At 45.5% G+C, this 23,069-nt stretch overlaps 1 protein-coding gene across 1 annotated transcript in view; it reads right to left on the reverse strand.

The window, feature by feature from the left end:
- Window positions 1-23,069, reverse strand: part of LOC8040805 (L-sorbose 1-dehydrogenase-like) — a 38,924-nt gene that overhangs the window by 12,544 nt on the left and 3,311 nt on the right. Inside the window, exons 4-6 of the mRNA XM_040222773.1 lie at window positions 13,564-13,756; window positions 2,225-2,356; window positions 1,288-1,412 (exon numbers count right to left, since the gene is read on the reverse strand). Of these exons, the coding sequence (XP_040078707.1) occupies window positions 1,288-1,412; window positions 2,225-2,356; window positions 13,564-13,756 (450 nt within the window). The remainder of the gene's footprint in view (window positions 1-1,287; window positions 1,413-2,224; window positions 2,357-13,563; window positions 13,757-23,069) is intronic.

The following is a 23,069-nucleotide window of genomic DNA, read 5'->3' on the forward strand; positions in this document are numbered from 1 at the left end:
CACGAACGCTAAAGATGGTGCTTGCCAGACCAGTCGTTTGGAAAGGTCTATGGGCGGGCGCGCTGTTTACAAACGGGTGGTTTGCTGAGGACGCGCAGGGGCTTTGTCGTTCCAATATTGTGTTACTCTGCGTACGTAGAGCCCCGTTATGCTAAAAAGGAACGACGTCCGAAGTTAGCGCTTGTTGTCCTGGGACGGTTAAGATGGCGGGCCACTGCGGAATAAAAAGAGAGAGAGCGAAAGATATCCTATTGAATAAACGAGAAAACGTCGGTCATTATGCGCCTGTGCGGCGGTGTGTCACCGTCGTGAAAATAAAGACCAAAGAGTGTGCGCGTCGGATAAGAGGGACGAGGAAGAGAATGGAAGAGGAACATCCGTCTTCAGAGCACACGGGATGCTACGAGCCGAAGGCCTCAATCAAGGCGCTCCAAAAGCATAACGTCATGCTCTCAGCATCTTTCTTTGGAAATATTCTTCGCAGCTAATAAAAAAAAATATGAAAGTGCACCCGGAACATTCGCTTTTATACTGCATGTAGGCGTTTGCGTGTCTTTAGCCTTCCACTACGCCTCTGACCTACAAACCAGCTGTAGAAACGCCGCCTACTATTCATTATGGTGGGCGTCTGCGAGAAAGCAAAAAAGAACGAAAAAAAAATGTGCGTGCCAGAGGGGAGGTCGCTGCCTTTCTTATGAAGGGCATGGCCAGTGGGCATGTCTTTGAACATACCTGCATATATGAAGAAGATTATAGACCTGCGTACATATTTTTTACAACTTAATTTTTTACACATACGTTTTTCACAACGGGCTCGAAATAATTCTGACACGTTATAAACGATTATTTCTCATAGATATCTCATAGATCTGATCTGGTAAACACTCTATGCTTATTATTATAATGCAATTAAATGCAAAGGTGCAAGCAAGCTGGACAAGAATGACGAAAATAATCTCTGGAGAAGGGGAACAAGTTTCGTCACTCTATGCTTATAGTTATACACAAGTTCGAAGTGCTCCAGGATTACCCGACAGATGACGCCAGTGTGCCAGTGTGCTAAACTAGTACAAGATAACGCAACGCACTCATTACAATCAAGCGCAAATGTGTAAACTAACCATTAGCCTCAAGCCGAAAATATTAGCTGTACGTAATCTACACCTTGTTTTAAACAATCTATGTATAGTATTGTCAAGCACAATGATACAAGGAGTTCATTGTTGGTGGCTGAGGTAGCTGTTTCCAGATGGGAAGGACGAACACGTGCCATCTCAGCAATCTTACCCTGGTAGCCATGCTGAGCAGAGAGATATGCAAGTTCTTCCGTTTCCCCACAATAGGTTGAATGAAGGCTTTACTCGAACTGTAGCGCTGGCCGTCCTTCACATTTACCTGAATCCGAGAGAAACCTGCGCAGCATCAAGCAAATCACGTCATGTGAATATATTGGGAAAGCGTGCCGTCGCAAGCTTACGACAACCGCATCACTGGTCGTAATCGATATTTGTTCGGTGTGCGAAAAAATTAGGAAGTTGGACCGCATATTTCGTCTGTGCACGTGCTTTTATTTGTATGAGCCCCTGTGGTCAAGGAAATAATATTCAGGAAAGGAGTGGAAACAAATAAAAAACATACGCTCCCCTCCCCCCACCCCCCTTACGTTGCATTCTTTCATAAGTTATTTTACAAAGCACCACTTTTCACGCTCACCCACTGAACCCTCATCCAAACTTCGTATTCAGAGCACTCGAATTGTTGTTCCCCTCACAAATATCATAAATTCTGTGTGAATGTTCTCGAAATAAATAAATTTCATCTTGAGTTTGAACTTGAGAAGTATGCAGTATCAACTTCAAGGAAGGGCACCTAGCGAAGCATTGTGAAAACGATTTCTTCAAACTTTCTTGCTAGTTTCCAAGCATAAAAGTGCCAAAGTCGAGAAAAACTACAATGTGTCCCGGAAAAAAAAAAAAAAAAAGTTCTTTTACTGCAAAAAACAAAACAAAGCATCGATGAATCCTTAGTCTTCGCTCAAACGTAGCGTTAGTGGTGTGAACCAGATGCCGCAGTTTAAGAACTGACCGTTAGCTTATTCGAAAGTTATTTGATTTCCTGAAACTTTCAACGGAAAAGTGGGACCCGTTCCAGGTCTCCCTCGTTCTCCCTGGTTCTTATTTGAAGTCCGGCCACAGGTGTATGACTTGAGGGAGAGTATACTTGCCCGTTTGCGTAGGACCGTTGTAGTCGACGTAATCGTACCCCAATTCCTTGCCCGCTTCGAGGAATACATCGCTGAGAACCGTCTTAGTATTAGGGTAACCGATCGGCAGCTCGCCCTTGTGTCCGTGGTAACCTGCACATACATGATTAGATGGCGGGCATGAACCAGTGTCAAAGGCAGACCGACCTCTCGCTGTTGAAGTCTAGACATTCAACGCCTAGAAAGTCACCAAAACATGAGAATGGATGGCAGGGCGTCTCTTTCGAATGCCCAACCTCCCGCACACGTTCCTTGCCATCCGCCATGCTTTGGCGTGCGTGCGCACGCTAAAGGCTTCCAAGACGCCGAAGGGTTGTCGAAGGTATGCGGAGTGCAACTTCGTCTGCTTCTCGCACAGGGGCTCCGATGATATCAGAACGCCAAACTCTTATTGGCTAATTGAAAAAAAAGATATAGCGGGTAGACCTCCAGTCATCTAGCATTGAGGTCTACCCACTATCCTTCAATCAAAGCCAATCAGAACTCGGCGTCGTTCTGAAAGTCACCGCAACCCCTGCGCAAGAAGCAGACGACTTGCTCCCCGCATAGTACGGTGCCTGGAGCGCGACTTCGGCCTGTGTGTTTAACGTCCTATGCTGCCCATACGCCAAAAGTGGTTTCGAAGTTGCAACAAATAACGTCACAGAAGCCGAAGTGTCATAATATTGCATGTCGCGATCCTGGTAGTTGCTCGTAAAAACGCTAACGAGAAGCTAAGAGTAGCACAATCGAACGCGAGTGTCGCTATCATCACGGCGTCCCAATCTACGTCCAAACTTCTGGCTGCCGAAGCTTCCGTGGAACTGGAGAGCGACCTGCAGCAGAACAGGCGTCTGCCACATACACCACAGCTAATGAGACGCCGCCAGGATCGCGAGTGGTGACAGCATGAGACTTCTATGTCGTCATCAGGCGGAAATTAAGGGACCACTTTTTTTGGATGCGGTAAACACTCCAGTCGGAGACGCGTTCCAGGCACGCATAGGGAGCGCGCGCTGCAGGTGGGAGAAAAGAAGCTCATCCCTGCCGTTCTCATCCCGCCAATGATTATAGTTGGCTTGATTAGGGTGTGAACAACCGCGTTTCTTTTTTTTTTTTTGTAATAGCGATAGAATTTGTAGTACCAAAAAGTCATGAAACCGCGTGCGTCCGTTCGTCGCGGTTAATGGCTAATTTAGCGAGAAACCTGAATTGGTGCATATAGTTGACGCAATGCTGCGTCACATGACGTGGCGTCACGCGACACTGCGTCAAATGATGTGACGTCACGCGACACTGTGACGTCGTGTGATATCACACTATCACGTGAGTTCTACGCAGTTTACACAAAAGAGCGCGCAGAACCACCCATGAGTTCCACCAAAGTTGAATGAAGAAACGATCAACAAAACAATGTCCACGTATATTTATTTACTTAAAATCCAAAGGAATAAATAACTCATAAGGCAAATATTTCCAAAACATGCGATCGCATTACATGTAGTTTTTTTTTTTTAATCATAATCAGTCTCTCAGTCTTTTTTTTTTTTTTTTAATACTGTAAACGACGTAATTTCCGCGAGGACCTCAATTTCCCAAATTTCGCGAATCGCCTAAAATTCGCGAAATATAGATCCCGCGAACAATTTCGGTAAAATGTAAACACATTGAAATCTATGTTGAGATCCCACCGCGTCGCGAAAATTAGAACCCACAATTTTTTTCTAAAACTTCAGCTTGGACCTGAATCGCGAAACATTGAGTCCGCGAAAAATTAGTCGTTTACAGTAACTTCCGAATTTTTATTTTATAATGTTTCTACTTTTTGAAGGCTGAAACACATCTTCGAAACAATGAGGGAATAATTCAAGTAAATCAGATGATAAAAAGTAGTTCCACACCCTTTTCGAAACGGAAAACTAGCTAAAAACTTCAGCGGTAGCCGTAAATGGAACTTGATGCCAGCTGATCGGTGGTGTGTGATCGTCGTTGTGACCAAGTGGGTTGCCTGCGAACCGCGGCAGAGAGACTAGCGCGTCACAGCAGAAGGAAGGGAGCCAGAGGGAGCGCAGCTGATGCGGCGTTGTCGCGATGGAATGCGACGAAGCTAGCAGGTGGCGGCGCGCGTTTCACATGACCGGGGGCGGGGAGGAACTTGACTGTTCTGTCAGCTACCTTCCGAAGAAAAAAGTCTACACTTTTCTAGAAGCTTGACAGAGTACAGGGAGTTTCCGATGAAAGTAAACCGTGTTTTCCGGCCCGATTAAATAAACTATACATCGCAGAAAGCTCAAACTCCGTGAGAAAGTGACGCTAGCGTCACATTCTTACCGAACACGAACGTTTGAGAACTTGACGTTACCTGGATCAAAAGGTAATTGAAAAAGACAAAATTTCTCTATGAGCGGACGTTCACATAAGCCTAATATTGTCGATACAAGACTTAACATTCTGGACACTTGTGGGACTTTAATCAGTTTAAAAGGACACTTGTCAGCAAGAGGGAGAATATTGCTTTCTTCCTTGCTGACAAATGATTTTCACTGAAATAGGTGCTATAGAGGCGTTCATAATGACTTTTTTTTTTGTTTGATGAATAGTAGGCTTAGATGGACGTCCGCTGTAAGAGACAATTTGTGTTTATCGATTATTTTTTTATCCAGATGGCGCCATGTTCTCAAGTTGTCCTGTTCTATCTCAACCGCTATCGTCACATTCTTACCGAACACGAACGTTTGAGAACTTGACGTTACCTGGATCAAAAGGTAATTGAAAAAGACAAAATTTCTCTATGAGCGGACGTTCACATAAGCCTAATATTGTCGATACAAGACTTAACATTCTGGGCACTTGTGGGACTTTAATCAGTTTAAAAGGACACTTGTCAGCAAGAGGGAGAATATTGCTTTCTTCCTTGCTGACAAATGATTTTCACTGAAATAGGTGCTATAGAGGCGTTCATAATGACTTTTTTTTTGTTTGATGAATAGTAGGCTTAGATGGACGTCCGCTGTAAGAGACAATTTGTGTTTATCGATTATTTTTTTATCCAGATGGCGCCATGTTCTCAAGCTGTCCTGTTCTATCTCAACCGCTACACTGTTAGAAAAACTCCTGTCAAAATATGGGACACATACATGCTAACCTTGTTGCCACAACATGTACTGTATTACCGGACTACAGAACATGTTCCATACTTCTTTAGTACGGGACATGTTGTTGCTGTATGGGCAGCCACAACAAGTTCCATACACCATCATCACGGAACAAGTACTGTATGCTACAGGAAATGTACCATCGTGGCACACAGCAGCACATGTTCTGTTGCAAGCCATGCCAGAACATGTACCATTTTTACGAAGTACATTACATGTTCCAATGCGTCCAAAACGACACAGGTTACATTTCTTGTACGTACGGAAAAAGTTCAGTCTTGTTTGTGATAGTACTCGCCCCATTTTATGTTACTGCCGCTATTCACGAGTACATCCGGGCTTTGTATGTCACATGCCAAGCTCCTCCTTGAAAAAGTTGATATGCGACATGCAAAACAGGGATGTCCTGGCAGTTTGCAGGCGCAACTTGATGCACGTCTTTGCAACATAAAATTACCTGCAATGCGCAAATGTTCCCCAAACTTGTATGTATGGAAAATTTGAACTGTCGTATCTAATGCGAGCACTATCCTGAAAACAGAACAATGAATCTGTGACATATATACTCAATAGAACAGCCAGGAATGCCATGAGAAAGTGTTCACATGCTACGTCAAGTTTAGAGAGCATTGTACATGTAGGGACGGGGATAAAGGCAGATAAACATTTGTAAAAAAATCGTTATCAAACTAAGTTCACGCTTGGTCCTTTTGGTTCCAACCCATAGCAACGGACCCATTGCAAAGAAGACTGAACAGTTTGCTGCTTCAAAAATATTTACATTTATTTTTCTTTTAAATGACTAGCGCAGATACACAATAAAAAAAAAAAAAACACAGTTCATGCCGCAAATATTTTGGGGGGCAGCTCAGCCATAAAAAAAAATATCAAAGTGAGCAGTCTCCTAAAAAAATCTGACCAAAAATTATGCTGACATGCTACATCTCGAAAAGAACCATCTTGGCCTATACAACAAATTGTAATATTAACAATAGAAAAGAAAGATTAATCTAAACAAGCACCGAAGTTTCTTTCCACTTCTTTTGGAACTTCGAGAACTCTTGGAGGGCTCCCTGCGCCTTCAGATGCACCAGAGCAACTTTTCTTGACGACTGCCGGGACCCCTCCTGCGGGTTCATTGCCACAAGTCGCCTGAAAAAAAAGATAACATAAATAATTTGTGGGATCTCTTAGAGGAGGATGTATAACAGAAGCTAAGGAGTTCCTGGCTCCTTCTTTAACATCTCTATCGGTTAGTAATCCAATCTGGACAAATTCTAAACCTCGTCTATAGTATACTTTCAAGCCGAGACACGCCCTTAATTTGGACAGTCCGTGCACACACCATGAGCCTCCAAGTCTGATCCTTGCATCAAGACAAATTGTGAATGTACACACAAAAAAAAAAAAAAAAAAAAAAAAACGATTTAGCTTATTGGCATTAGTTCTCAGTAATAACTGGACACATTTCGGATCTTGTGTCAGCACACAACGCTAAAACATTCTACAACCCGAGACGGAGGCTACAAAGAAGGACGAACACATCCGTCTCAATTGAAACGTATGTCTTCGAAGCCTCCATCTCGGTTTGTAGAATGTCATATTAACCAGCTCGCCTGTCTAGTAAAGTTGTACCCAACGATACTTCGGTTAAAAAAAGGAATTCACAGTACCAGTAAATGCAATATTACAAAAAAACTTGCCTGAAGTGCTTAAGCAGAATATTCTGGTTATTCGCAATTCACGAGCAAGCTCGTGAATTGCGAGGTTGGTTAGGTCATGATGGGGCGAAAATATTTGTTTGAAGGGCTCTACAGTAATTTTTATTGGCAGAGCGAAGCTCTGCCACTATGGCCAGGATTCGGGTCGTCCAATCAAAGAACATCAATGCGCGTCGTGCGTACAGCCACTTCCGGTTGAGCTGCACGACGTCGTGCATGTAGCATTACTCTACATAAAAAGGGTGTCCTCAGGCCATAAGCGGGAGTTCACTCTGAGCATGCGCAGCGTTCAGAGAGCTCCGATGTGGCGTCCAGTGAATACCACCTATTACAATAAAGGTTTCAACTCGACCGGGGTAATTTCGAAGTAAATTCGTTTATCAGAAGCTCAAGTTATTTAGGAAATATCAGTCCTGAAAAAATGGCATTAATTTAGTACGCAAAACGCCCGGAGCATCCGCGGCACGCACACGAGTATTACCACGACGATGATTGATTACTGGCTCAGCGCGGATAAGTTTACTGGGCGACTCAAAATATCGCGCGATAATGCGTTACTATTCCTAAGATGCAAAAGCCTGCACTATTTCTCTGCATCAAGCAGGTGCCACCCTTTTTTCACCGCATATTTAGCAAGCTGCCAAGATCGCTCACACGGTCGAGTAGCAGAGGAGCGCAGTGCTCCATTATGCTTTCAGACGCATTTAAAAAAAGAAAGTTAAAAACAAGCTCCGTTTCTCAAACGCTGTATTGAGAATATATTACGCATTCGACCTTATGAAAATAATTCGTTCCTTAAAACATAACTGACCAATGTTCACGCCTTCTAATCCAATCTTCCCTCATCCTCCAATTGCCCCATCCCCCTCCCCGATCAAGCGCTAAACTTTGAACCATGTGAGGTTGAACTTGGCGGCGAAACAAGTTTAATTCGACGCGCTGAAGCACGCATGTTGACAGCGGCTTGGCATAATAATGCGGGAGTACTGCGAAAACTGTGCCCTCCTAGTGCCCAACTACTAAGTAGTAATAATGAATGCTTGGAGTTGGGCTAGTTGGTTTGACATTGATGGTATGCTGCGCTGCGTAGTTACGCGGAAAAAAAACTAGAGAAATGAAGTTAATGCAGAAGGACAGACAAAAACATGCATGGATCGGCGCAGACTAACAACTGTTTAATTTCTTTCTCTTTTTTCTCCCCCGACCCGTATTTCCAAAATTGCGGCTAAGAAAACGAATGGTTGATGTCTTAAATTTGTTGGCTTCTGAACTTGATGGTGTTTGCTGTAGCTGTCTCTTTGATATACGAACTGGATGGTGTGTTTTTTGTAGCGTTTACCTGGGGCCTGATGTTTGCTCCGACAAGTTTGGTATCTTATTGAGTAGATCGATTTCTTCTTGTCGCAAAGCTAGTGATGGCTCACTGACGCACGCTCCGTGTTTACCCGAGGCCATGTGAAAAGCCTCGATTATTTCACGCTTTGTTCTGTCCTTTGATCTGGCCAAGATAGAAGTAGTGTCAAGGAGAGCTTTGCAGTTGCATTTTGAACAATGCGCTGCAAGGTTGCCAGGTGCTTGCAGTTGTCCGCATGCATGGTTGTGCTCCCTTAGTCTCTCGTTAAGGCATCTTCCAGTCTGCCCGACGTAGGATCTTCCACACGACAGTGGTATTTTGTATACCACACCTTCGACACATTCAACAAATTTGCTCCTGTGTTTCACTTGACACAATGCCTTGCTGTTAGTCTCGTCCACTTCATTGTTGACCTTCCTGCATAATCCTTTGAGCCTGAAAGGGGCAGATAGTGACACTCTGACTTCGTACCTTGCGGCGATATTTTTTATTCTGTGTGAAAAATTGTGTATATATGGCAGTACCACCTGTACATGGCAAAAGGAAATAGAGAACTACTGGGGTTTTTCCAGAAAAATGGTGTCAGCAAGTGCTTTAGATATGTAGAAAAGTTTTTGGTGTGTTTTCCAATACACAAACTAACATACAAGGTACGTTCAAAGGTCATGGAGAAGTTTCGAGAAGCGCACAGAGGACTGGATTTTACTTTTGAGTTACCTGACAAAAGCAGCCTTCAGTTCTTGGACATCCACATGACTTTTAAATACAGACACACATGCTGGATGTACAAAACTAGAAGAAAAAAACGAATTCTGCCGTATGACTCTGGACACACAAAGTTAGTAAAGAGGAGTGTTGCCTCAGGATGCATGTGGCGAGCAATTCAAAAATCGTGTCACCACAAAGTCTCAGAAAGTTTACAGAGGCAGACAAGCAGACTACACGCAAGCGATTATCCTGAACCCATACTGGTAGCTGTAGCAGAAAAATGTATTTCCACACTCACAGGAAAGTGCAAAACCAAGGAGAAGATCTTGGACAAAAGACCAATGGTGGTACTGCCATATATACACAATTTTTCACACAGGATAAAAAACATCGCCGCAAGGTACGAAGTCAGAGTGTCACTATCTGCCCCTTTCAGGCTCAAAGGATTATGCAGGAGGGTCAACAATGAAGTGGATGAGACTAACAGCAAGGCACTGTGTCAAGTGAAACACAGGAGAAAATTTGTTGAATGTGTCGAAGGTGTGGTATACAAAATACCACTGTCGTGTGGAAGATCCTACGTCGGGCAGACTGGGAGATGCCTTAACGAGAGACTAAGGGCCGGTTGCACCAACGCCGCTTACCTTAACCCAAAGCGGCACTTTCCTAAGCCGGCTTAGCGCCCTAAACCGAGCTTAGGTAAGCACGGGTTTAAATTCCGGTTGCACCAACGTTAAGCCGTCTTTACAGACGCGCCCCTAGCTAAACGCTGGATTTGCGTAGGGAATCTAGGGACAAACAGAGCAAACTAGGGAACGCTCAGAGCGACGAATACGATTGGCGGAGAGGAACCACGTGATGTAAACAAAAAAAACAACAAAAAAAACTGCCGTAGTAGTTGTCGTCGGCGTCAGCTTTTCGCTGTATTTCTTCGGTGAGTAACAAATTAAAGGTCTCCAAATTCAATCATTTTTTCGTTTAACTTTCAATAACAGAAGTCAAAGCTTCAAATAAACACGAATGCTCTTTACATCTGTGATTGTGTGTTTAATATCGGTTGATAACAGGATATTTTGACAGTGGTAGTAGTTTTCGTGCTCACATTTTGAGGCGAAGGAGCCATCGGGGGCCCCAAATCTCACCGAACGCGAGAAGGACACTCTACTCGCTACATCGCTGAAGAAAGCAGGTAAGATGACTACTAAAACCAAGTCAAGCCTGAGACCGATGAAGTTCAAAACAGTGAGGAACTCGCCACGGCAGCTGCGAAAATGCCCGGAAATCGTCGAATAGAAGTCGTCGAGAAGTCAGGTCACGAGACCTTGCATCGACGGTACTCGTTACTATCAGCAAGGTGACAGAACTGCACTGTACCGTCGTTGAACATCCACTGCAGCCTCAAACGGACTTCAGTTTCACACTGTCAAGTTCAGAAGGAAAAAAAAAAATACTCCCACTAGTACATCACATCGTGCCGATAAGAACGGTCGTCTCTTCGCATCACCCGCCCCAGCCTGCCCCGATACAGCAATGCACGAATCTAACATAGTAGTCGTTACGATTGGTCGTCGCCACGAATGAAAGATATAAAGCAAAATATTCCTAAAAAATCGCGATCACCAAAAAAGTTACAGAGGACACAACAAGGCGCAACTTTCAACTGAATTTTATTGAAAACGTGTTCCGGTATATAGTCTCAACCATCGTCACAATGACAACAAACGACAAAAGTAAAGAGAAAACATCATCACAGAGCACAACTCGGAAACAACACTATCTCGTTCTCGGGAAGCGAATGAAAGATATAAAGCAAAGTATATAAAAAAAAATGCGATCACCAAAAAAGTTACAGTTATGGAACGATACAGTTTTCTGAAGCCAAGATTCTACTCGCGAGATAAGGAAAATTCACTGAAGATTGTCTCAAAACTCAGAAAACGAAAGAAATTGAATTTTCGCTGTTTTATTACTTAAAAGCGCCGCAATCTAATGCAAACGGCAGAGGTGTCGACAATCAGCTGATCGCCGAGATCATGTACTGCCACTATTCAACGCGCTGATCAGATTGAAGGATACGCGCTGCAAGTGCAGATAAACAAGGTAGTAAATAACAATACGTTACAGCTATGCGAAAATTAGTAAGTACATACGAATAAGCTCGTTGACAGAAGAACCAACGGGAATACAGACGTGAGCCCCACAGCTCCGTACGTTTCTCGGTTAGGGCTAACACGCCCTGAAAGTGGAGAGCCAACTTGAAAACAGGGGTCGATCAACACTTCACGCGACAATATTTTGCATCCTTGTCACAATCGAAAGTCATTTTGTCGAAACTTTCACGCTGATGTAGCCTAAAACACTTTGCATAACCAATTTCGTCCACCGCGTCGACCGTGACAAACCAGCCGCCATGTTTTTAATCCAGGATTAAGAAACAACCAGAAGCAAAGCGCCCAATGTTGAGCGCTTAAGTTAAGCGTAGTTTAGTGCTAGGTTTAGCGATAAGCGAGTTTGGTGCAACCGAACGAAACCGAAACTAAGCTTAAGTTCCCGGCTAAGCTCCGCTTTGCGCTAAGCGACGTTGGTGCAACCGGCCCTAAGGGAGCACAACCATGCATGCGGACAACTGCAAGCACCTGGCAACCTTGCAGCGCATTGTTCAAAATGCAACTGCAAAGCTCTCCTTGACACTACTTCCATCTTGGCCAGATCAAAGGACAGAACAAAGCGTGAAATAATCGAGGCTTTTCACATGGCCTCGGGTAGACACGGAGCGTGCGTCAGTGAGCTATCACTAGCTTTGCGACAAGAAGAAATAGATCTACTCAATAAGATACCAAACTTGTCGGGGCAAACATCAGGCCCCAGGTAAACGCTACAAAAAACACACCATCCAGTTCGTATATCAAAGAGGCAGCTACAGCAAACACCATCAAGTTCAGAAGCCAACAAATTCAAGACATCAACCATTCGTTTTCTTAGGCGCAATTTTGGAAATACGGGTCGGGGGAGAAAAAAGAGAAAGAAAGTAAACAGTTGTTAGTCTGCGCCAATTCATGCATGTTTTTGTCTGTCCTTCTGCATTAACTCCATTTCTCCAGTTTTTTTCCGCGTAACTACGCAGCGCAGCATACCATCAATACTAAGTAGGGTCGGGCAGTATGCCGCCCCGAATCAGGAACTATAAAAGGCCTAGCTTTATGCAGCTGGGAAGACGAGACGCTACACGCTGGGCATCCCGAACTTGGAATATACGACACCCTTAGAGATAGTAAAATAACACTGCGTTAGGAACAACTTAACGTATACGTACCTTGGAAAACAAAGCCGTCTACGCACCGCTGAACGCCTCTGACGACGCGATAACAACGTCGAACTCGCCTTCCGAACGGGCAGCAGCACTCCGCAGCTCGCGGGCCCACACCGGCCGGCAGGGCCGGCAGCGGCTTGCGCATGCGCGGGTGAGAGATGTCTTCCTGCGCGTGGCGTAACACGGCTCACGGGCTCTGTACTTCCGCGGTCTGATAGAGTTCCATAAAAATTGCTGGATATCCGGCACTTTTGGGCGCGTTCAATCCGCTTATACCAGTTGAACCGACTATAAACTGTAGTCTTGTAAGGCTTTTTTTATTTATACGGATAAGCTCATACTTAATGCCTAAATAGCACATTTCAATGCATATGGTACAGTTCCCGTTGTTGAAAGCAAACAGCACATTGTGTGCATTTCCAGAAAACGGGACATGTTCTATTCGGTTTTTCCACGTAGATTGATGGAATTTTCTAACAGTGTAGCGTCACATTCTTACCAAGTTAGAGCTTTCTGCGATGCATAGTTTATTTACCCTGGCCGAAAAACACGCTACTCTGGTCTCGGGAACTCCCTGAATATATAAAGAGTGGGCTATCCGAGCAACGCCAGGACGCCAGCGAAGAATGTTCACGATCCGGAGAAAGAAGAGGCCCGCGAACGAAAGTGAGCCAAATTAAACGCAGGAAGAGGGCAGCGGCGGCATAAGCGGCTTATTGTCAATGTGTGGACTTTCCGGTGAACTTTACTGGACATTTAGGCCTGTACGTGTGTGCGTGTGTGTGCGTGGCGTTGGGTGAGATTCGCACCGCTATATCCTTAGAAGACGTAAAGGGTGCGCAAGTTTCATCGACGCTCAGGCTGCACGAACACACGGCTTCGTTGCAACACAAAACTCTAGCAAATTAGTACTTAGTTTCGTCACAAGTTTGAAAAAGCCGGAGCTCTGTAAGCGCTGAAACGTTTTCTCCAACAACGCTTTAAATGATCCATGACGTGGCACACTCAAAGCGTGACATCCGCTTTTGTATAGATCCACTCGTACTTTCTTTCCTGCTCGTTCTGTGACCCACCATTGTCGGCGAATTCCTCCACGTTGAACGTTTCGATGCTCTTGAAGTAGGGCAGCACCTCCTCGTAAGACCAGCCATGGGCACCGTAGTCGTGGGCCCACGAGTCGAAGTCTCGCTTGTTCCCGCGAACGTACATCATGAAGTTGAGAACACTGCAACCGCCCAGCACTTTGCCCCTGGGCCACGGATTGACCTGCATGAAGTAGCGAAGCCGCGTTTGACGCTGCTTTCTTAGTCCCATCTCGTGTTAGAGATTCCCCTCGAAAGACACGCGTCGAATTCATAAAAAAAATCTGACCCACTTAGCAATGGCGGAAATATAGAGCCACAATGTCTGTTGCGGAGGTGGCAGTAATAAAATTAGTGTAATGAAATCACAGTAATTAAATTACTTTTTGTAATAATAAATAATGTAATTTGTTACTTTTTTGGTGCACGTAATCTTGTAATTTAATTCATCACGCTGGGCCGGTAATGGTAACGAGAATACTGAATTACTTTTTTCTTTCAGGTATAGTTTCGTGCGCATACAAACACGAATGCCAATTTTTTATTCAAAAAATAAATAACAGGATTGGACAGGGCAAGGGTTCTAGATGTATATAATAAAAACAGTGTGGTCATAGTAATGCGTTACAAGCAACGGCGTTACCGGAAAAGCGTGACTTTATTTTGTAACGTCCTCGTTACCTTTCAATATAGTAACGGGTAATGTACTTACGTTATTCAATACTTTTTTCCCCAAGACTAAAAAATTTGCACTTAAATTTTTTTTCGTCATGTAGTCTTTTTAGTTTTTTTTGCGTTTTTGTGTGCGTTTTTTTCTTCTGAGTATTTAGCTGAAACCGTACAAAAAGATAATCTAATTATGTTATGTTTCTGCATGAACATAATGTTTCTTGAAATATGGTGCTTATGCCCACCTGTACCGTCAAGAAAGTAAAACGTAAATTCCTAATTTATAAAAGTAACGAGCGTTACTTTTTATCGGTAACAGCAACACGTTCTTTTTATTTTGAGGTAACGTAGGTTGGTAACGCGTTCCTTTTGTTTGCAAGTAGTAACGTATTTCGTTACTTTTTTCGGTAACTCCTACAACACTTAATGAAAACAACATTATGGGACTCCTGGACACACTTAAAGAATAGAAAGCATTTAGCTCGTTGGAAGTGCACAATAGATAGAAGAGGAGCCTCAAACACACAATGTTGTTAAAGGGGAGCATAAACTCAAGGGTGAAACTTTTGTTCCCGAAACATCTGGATCTCCCGAAGAGGACGAACAATCTGCGCATATACTTCGCAGAACAAGATAAGATTAATAAAGTGCAGGAATAGAGGCTCCAGATAAAAGGCTTTAGAGTAGACCGACAATTCTAAAAAGACATTCGCTTAAATGTGACGGTAGAAAGCTCGCTGAAGGTTCACCTTTTTTTTTAAAGCATTATATGCTTCTTGACGGAACACCCAATCCAAAACGTTTGTCCGTCCATCCGTCTGTGCATTTTCCGAAAAAATTAGCGGGAAATTGATGTCACGTGACAAAACGTTGTGAAAATTGAGGTCACATGACATGACGTCACGCGCTACACACCAATTCAGTTTCCCCGTTAGATTTGGCGGGGGAATTGATATCCCGTTGGCCTGACGTCACTCAACCTAGACACCAATTTAGTTTCCTCGCTAAATTTAGCGGGAAAATTGACGTCAGGTGACCTGACGTCACGTGACTTATATTTTTGTTATACTCATGCCACGTGACCTATATATGCTAGACTGTATAGATTTTGTTTGCATAACTTCACAGCAGCGCGAAACTGACGTACCCTCGATCCGGTGCATTTTTGGCAGGGACTCAAACCGTAACCGTAACCGAAACCGAAAACCGTTTAGGAACGAAATTTTTTCTGTAACCGTAACCGGAACGAAACCGTTATTTGATATTTATAAAAACCGTAACCGTAACCGGAACCGTAAATTATTCACCGGTAACCGGTTTTAACCAATATTAACCGAAAAATAAACTATTAGTTTTTCTGAAGTATGACCCGAAGAGGGATCTTAAATTGTTGTGGCCATTTGATAGAGTTACTGTCAGCGAGTGGTGCATCTGGTTACATATTTCCATTCAATCTGACTTTAGGATTAAGAATACTCAGATTGAATTAGTGGTCGAGCTTATAATTAAAAAAATTCTATATTTCTAAATCTGCCACACTCCTACATCGCTACATGTATTCAGTATGTGTCGCTTTCAGTGTATTAACTAATAAGTTCGAATTCTCAGATGTCCATCCAACTCGGTTCTATCAAAATCACCGATGTTCCTGACATGCAGTAGCCAGTATAAAGAAACGAGGTAAATTGGCCATCATGCAGAGCTGGCGGAAAAGAAAACCTGGGCCCGTTTGCTCGAAGCGCTAACCGCGGCTAAAGTTAGCAGCAGTACCTAGGAGAGGGAGTTTGAAATCACGTGACTGGGGGCTGGGATGCCGGGAAGCATGGCGGCGCCCCGGTGCGTGAGCGCCGCTCGCTTTGTAACTAATATGTCGTTGTAGCTGCACTATCGGGCGCGTTAGTCAGCAACGAATGGTGCAGGAGGCTTTCGCTTTGCCTTACCTCGCTTAAATCGCAAAGCACGAGCAATGACTTCGCGGCATTTGTTGCATAGTCTTTCGATTCTGGCCTTTCTAAGCCTAAATGAACGCGATAATTGTCGGCATGGCAACGTCTTTGGAAAGCGGATTGCCTTGACTCAATCGACCGGATATTAATAGTACACAAAAGAAGACCAGCGTCCCGCCCCAACAGACCTTTTTCTAAATTACCCAAGCATCGAGAAGAACGCTGGAAGTGTAATTCTATGGTCCCCGCTCGCTGTCCTTCCTCTTATAAAAGATTCGAAGTAAATAATCATTATAAGACTTGGACGAACGCGCGTGCAAGGCAAAATTTGTTTTAGACTTTTTCCTTTAGAACGATAGGCCCGTAGCTCACAAGTTTTGAGCAGCGCTGCAGGCGAGCAAAATAGAATATTTGGCTCGCGTTTCGAACATGCATCAATACGCTTCCCCACTAGAGTTTTTTCTACTCAGTTCCATTCTAAGTTCCAGCGTAGCAGAGGCTACAAGAGCGAACTGCGAGCTTTCCGCGTCCCTGCCAAGCACGCGCGCTCGTGCAGTGCGAGCATCGTTCAGGATGACGCGCTTTTCCGAGTATAGCTTCGGCTTCACTATCACGTAAAGTGAAATATACGTGCTCGCGGAAGCTATGAAAGAAAGCAAAGATGAAAGGAATGTTTAATGGAACGCTGCGGCCGCAAGCAGCATAATTCTGTTCTTTTTTTTAACTTTTTTTAGACGTTTTGTTATCGCACATCTACAGATGCTGACAGCGGCTTGTATTCGAACGTGGCACGTGCAAAATCGAACGTTACAGCGCCACACGGATGATGCAGCCAGCATAACTTGGTCGCGTCTTGCGTAAGTCTTCCGGACGCGCTCGCGCCCCCTGCCCAGAGCAGCGGGTATATTACTACTGCATACGCCAGCACACGCAATGCCTGCAACTACACTCGTAGCATGCACCTCGGTGCTTGGGAAATTTGTGTGCTATCAATACAAGGCCGATTGAGTCAAGGCAATCCACTTTCCAAAGACGTTTCCATGCATGCCGACAATTATCGTGTTCATTTAGGCTTAAGAATGGCCAGAATCGAAATACTATCTAAAAAATGCGGCGAGGTCATTGCTCATGCTTTGCGATTTAAGTGAGGTAAGGCAAAGCGAAAGCCTCCTGCACCATTAGTTACTGACTAACGCGCGCGATATTGCAGCTACAACGACATATTAGTTCCGAAGCGAGGGGCGCTCACTTTGCGGGGCACCGCCATGTTTTCCCGCATCCCTACCGATCCCTGTCACATGATCTCAGAATCCCTCTCCTAGGTACTGCGGCTAACTTTAGCCGCGGTTAGCGCTTCGAGCAAACGGGCCCTAAAGCCCCTGTATCCTGGGAAAAGTGGCGCCTTCATTGTTGTGGAAACGCGCGAGACACGTTCAGCGCGCCACTTCTGGAAAGTACATGGCGTCTGAAATCTAGCTCAGTGCTGCGCTGTGCCGCCATGACCTTCCCAAGGGATGCACGTTGCACGTGCCTCGTGCATCGACGCACTTTGCGCTACTTTTGAAACATGAAGGGGCTTTAATGGGCCCTGCTGTTCATTAATAATGTTTATGTTGTTCATTTAGTGTGAAACGTGTCGCGAGTGACGATTTTGAAACAACACAGAAAGAAAAAAAAAAGTCAGGGGTTTGACATTGGCGTTTTGTATTATATATACAATATATATATATATATATATATATATATATATATATATATGCTCGGGCTGAGAGTGGTGGAAGGAGCGAGGAAACGTCAGAAGGGTGTCCGAGTTTTTTTCTTTTCCTTCCCGCGCCGAGACCCTTCTTCAAACCGAGTGGCACCCGCCGCCTAAAGCCCCTTCATGTTTCAAAAGTAGCGCAATGTTCGTCGATGCACAAGGCACGTGCAACGTGCAGCCCTTGGGAAGATCATGGCGGCACAGCGCTACACTTAGCTATTTCAGACGGCATGAATTTCCCAGAAGTAGCGCGTCGCACGTGCCTCGAGCATTTAACAACAATGAACGGCGCCACTTTTCCCAGGATAGAGGGGCTTTACCGTCGCCGGCACTGCCACGCCTCTCAGCTTCTCAACATGACAAAAGAAAAAGCCAAGGAGAAGGATGCCTCCTCGTCAAACGCGCCAACGCGCCACCCCCGTTTAACAGACATGGGATGCAATTTCTGCCTCCTTCGCCTGAACCTTGGGAGCTGCCCTGCTTCCAATCGTCGATGGCCTGGCCAATCTCGCCCCACACGGCCAGCAGTCTCAACAGTCTCTCTCGCAAAACTGTGAACGCGAGCTATTCGAACGTCGGCACGGTGAGCTCGAACATCCACAGACGCGCCGAGAGATCGCTTCCAGCATCGCCGGAGGCCTCCCCCTGCCACCGCCGGAGGTATGGCTTCTACGAGAATCATTTCTACCAGAGCCACCAGCGCAATCCAACTACCTCTGATAGAGCCCCCACCACCCATGCCGGAGCGAGGGTCCGTCATGCCTACGACATTCTGAGCGACCTCGCCCAGGACACCATAAGTTTCTCCACGAGAGATGTCCATGAGATCAGGCATCTCCCCCGCCATCGGTTCTACTGGGATGACATGCTCCCCGAACACCAGCACCTCATTTTCGATAGACTGGAACTCTTCCACGTCGTCGCGAGAGGGAACTGTAGGACGGCAGTCCTATCCCAGACGTGGAGGATTCGAGTCTGAGGTTTTCAGAGAGCTCCCCGACCAGCTACCCAACCAGCCTCCACGCGGACGCCACACGCCTCGTGCTCCCGCGCACACCAGCTACCGCCCAGACACCAAGTCGAAGAGGCCCCCTAATCGTGAGTCCGGCAGCTACGTTGAGTCTTCGAAACCCACCAGTGCCGTCATCGACGGCACAGTCGTCTCCTCGACGCTCCTGTGCGTATTTTCCTGTCGAGAACATTCTCGCCCATGCTCTTTGCGAGGCTGGCGTCTCGGTCGACCGTGCCCGAGCTTGATCTTGGATCGAAGAAAACGACCCAATGGATCCCGACTCGACAACCACCGCCCCCGAGCGAATCTTGGAGAGGCTCAGCAGGACCGACACTGTCATTGAGCCCCACGCCGATGACGGCTCCTTCGACACGTACGATGGCAAGGAGGAAAACCACACCAACACAAAGGAACATACTACAGACAAACAAAGCGTCGTCGAAGACTCTCAGTCAGACCTGGGTAGCACTGCCTACAAGTCAAAAGCGACGGGACCTACACCGCCAGTCCACTCGACCCAGCAGGCACCTGAAGTCGACTGGGCAGTGTTTAGCAAGTAGTTTTCACGGGCCGCCCGACTACGGCGGACTTTCCATTCGCTGCACGAAGGCTTCTTGCCTCACGGCCCGCCCAGCCCAGCTCTCAATTTTATTACTTCATTCCACTTAGCAGTATTTTACTAGTGGATGGCTGTAGTTCTGTTCCTTCCTTCAGTGAAGCGAAGACTCGCCTGCATGTATGAGGTTGAAATCAACTGTAGCGACGAGAAAGTGCGAATGGTTCTTCCAGCATCAAGTGGGAACTTTCTTAGGGTTATTGTTTATGAATGGTGCCAAACAACAGAGTAGCGGTGTTTATTTTAATTTTTATTATATAGAACGCGATGATCCCCGAGTACTAGAAGTAACATGTATGCTCGGGCATCAAACTAAATAATGTAAGTAGATGTAGTGAACAAGAGTTGGAGCGAGGAACGTGTGCAACTTCTGACCAATTAGAAGTATTAAGACGTTTCTAGGTTCCTTGTATTTCACGTTATTGGATATCTGAGACTACTTTAAACAGTTTTTTCTAAAATGGCTGTCTAGCGTTTCAATTAGACAAATTATTGGAAAAACCGAAATAAACCGGTTTTTATGAACGTGTAACCGGTAACCGAAACCGTAAAAATTAAAACCGTAAAAAACCGAAACGAAACCGTTATCAACAGGAAGCGGTAACCGTAACCGTAACCGAAACGTTATATTTTTCGGTTTGAGTCCCTGATTTTTGGACTTCCCGCTGACACAGGGTATGCAACCGCCAAGGGTATGGGCAAAAAGGCTTAGAAACGTGAGTTAGTTCCAAGTGCTTCTTTTTACTGTGTTACAATTTCCGAAAATCTACTGTAGTTTCTGCTATCACTGCGCTGTCGTCGGATGCACAAATAATTTTAATAAGCATAAAAACAATCTCAAAAGTGCGCCACAAGAAGCTGCAGCGAGAGTATGGCTGCAATGTTATTGAGCTACAGATGTTCTCAAAAGATTCTTATTTATAAAGTCAGTTGATTGCGAACGAGAATTGCGAGGCCTTTGTATCATAGTCATCGTCAAGTCGATGCTCCCGAGTTCCGACTGATTCGTCTACGGTCAAAGGACCGATTCCAACCCGGTGTAGGTGCTCCGATTATGTTATCGCTGCGAGGTATGCTATTGCTCCATGGCATGTGAAGGGCATGGAAACGATTACGTGCCACCACTCAAGATGCGACTATTAAGTGCCGAAAGCCTTCCTGCACAGACTACATTAAACTGCTTATATATGCCTTCGTTGTGGAAACTCAATCAAAAACGACCCACTGTCTTCGTCTTCGTTCTTTCGAGGAAGCAAGGCGATGGCCTGCCATTACCCAGCTCGATTCCACCGGCCAAGGTCCAGCCAAGTTGTTGTAGCCCACCATAGCCAAGTCTAGCCAAGTTCCCCCATACCCACACAGTTGCCAACCCATATAGCTGTGCTGCCAGAACCACCTGGTATTTGAACTTTTAAGCCGCTAGATGGCGTCGTCGGTGACGAGATTCTCAAGATGGCGGCGGCCTTAGAAAAAGGGTCTATATGCCATTCTATTATATGCAAATACAGAGCCTAGCGCGCGATATCCACAGCCCAGCATGCTCATGTGCGTGGCTTCGCAAAGCGAGCGAATCTCGCGCCATATGTACGAACGCTGAAAATGATACCGACCTGAAGGCTTTTTTGGAAAGGTCTATATTGTATTCTAAACAAAGTAAGACGATCGTCCATTATTGCGTTTTATGCATTATAGGGCTTTAAAAATAAAGGTAGCTGCAATTGTTTTTACTAACATTACAACTGGCAGTTGCTGGACTTTTTTTAAATATTATTTTCTTCACATATCCCAGAGGAACGGAAAACGAACCAGGCATGCATATCTATTCCACCCGTCCTAAACAACCAGACAATCCAGAATTACCTCAAATGTAGTCCGCAATGCCTCTCGCATCTAAAACTCGTCTCTCTTTCCGCACGATCGGCTGTGCTACTCCTCGTGCCTGGCTTGATAGACTTCAAAAGCGGCCGATGTAAATAAAATATTTATAATGTAAATAACATCACATATCGCAAGACACTTTTAACCGATTTTTGCATAAGGAGGTAAATACATAATTTGGAAGTAAGGTCATTACTTTTTATAGGTATTTTTAAATTGTAATTAATTACTTTTGTTGTGATAATTTTTAATGCAAATAAAAGTAGTTTGTCCAACTCTGGTCCGTTGCAACTATTGTGCGTCTCCGACTAGTGCGTTTAACGCGCACTAAAACGTGGTCCCTCGATTTCCGTCCGATGACGTCCCAAAAAAGTCGCGCTGTCGCCGGCCGCGACCATGGCCGTGTCCCCTCAGCGGTGGCGGGTGTGGCAGACGTCTGTTCTCCTGTAGGTCACTCTCGAGCTAGACAGATCACGGAAGCTTCGGCAGCTAGGAGTTGTACGACGGCGGTTACACTCACGATCACTCGTACTTTTTGCCAAAACTTCTACGCCCAACCGCCACGATCGTGACGTGCGACAGTATGCCAGTCCGGCTTTTGTAACGTCATTTGTTGCCACTTCGGGACCTATTTAGATGCATGGAGGAATATTAATGCATCCGTCCGAGACAGGTTTTATGCACTGTAGTTGCAACATAGGGTCGGCAGGAGTAGCTCGGCCTCCGGCACACGCTCGATGTCTTCCCAGCATGCTTGGAACCCACGGGGGTTCGACGTGCAGGCAGCCCAACTAGGGCACGCCCACACAAAGCCGCCTTGGAGCCCACATCAACGCATTCGGCCCCCGTAGAGCCGAGGTGGGTCCCATGGGGTTTTTAAATCGGCAGCCCAAGTCGAGCATGCCCACGCTTCGCCGCCGTGGAATCCTCATCATCGCAACTAGGCTCCCCAACTGCAGAGGTGGGACCCACGGGGGTTTTACATGGGCAGCCCAACTCGGGCGTGCCCACGCTTTGCCCGTATCATCGCTAACTGCCCCCGCATTGCCGAGGTGGAACCCACGGAGGTATTGCACGGGCAGTCCAAGTTAAACAGGCACATACTTTGCTTCCCTCTGAAGGCCACATCTGCGTTAACTCTGCCCCCGCAGAGCCGAAATGGGACCCACGACGCTATTGCACGGGCAGACTAAACTGGGCCTGCCCTCGCGTAGCCGATGTGGGACCCACCGCGGTACTGCATGGGTAGCCCTATTGGGCATGCCCACGGTGAGCCCACGTGAGACCAACGTGGGTTTCGCAGGGGCTGCCCGAGCCCCCATTGCCCACGTGGACCTTGCATGGGTCCTACTCTTGTGCAAACTGGGTAGGGACAAAAATGTGGACAACACACATTTTGTTCCTGTATCTGGTCTTCTAAATGTAGAAAGTTTACCAGCTCGCCTGCGTGTTCTTCGTTATTTTTATCACTTTTGGTTAACTCGATATTCTAATGTCTACAAGCGCCTTTTTCTCAAAAATAAAAACGCGCTCACCAAACTTTCTAGAAAAAAAAAAAAAAGTCTGGCCTCACGATATCTTTTTAACGATCAAAGAAAAAAAAAAGTGTTTTTTTAA

This window comes from Ixodes scapularis, unplaced genomic scaffold (assembly GCF_016920785.2).
Source record: "Ixodes scapularis isolate PalLabHiFi unplaced genomic scaffold, ASM1692078v2 PGA_scaffold1__304_contigs__length_218370807, whole genome shotgun sequence".
In the NCBI taxonomy this organism is placed as follows: domain Eukaryota; kingdom Metazoa; phylum Arthropoda; class Arachnida; order Ixodida; family Ixodidae; genus Ixodes; species Ixodes scapularis.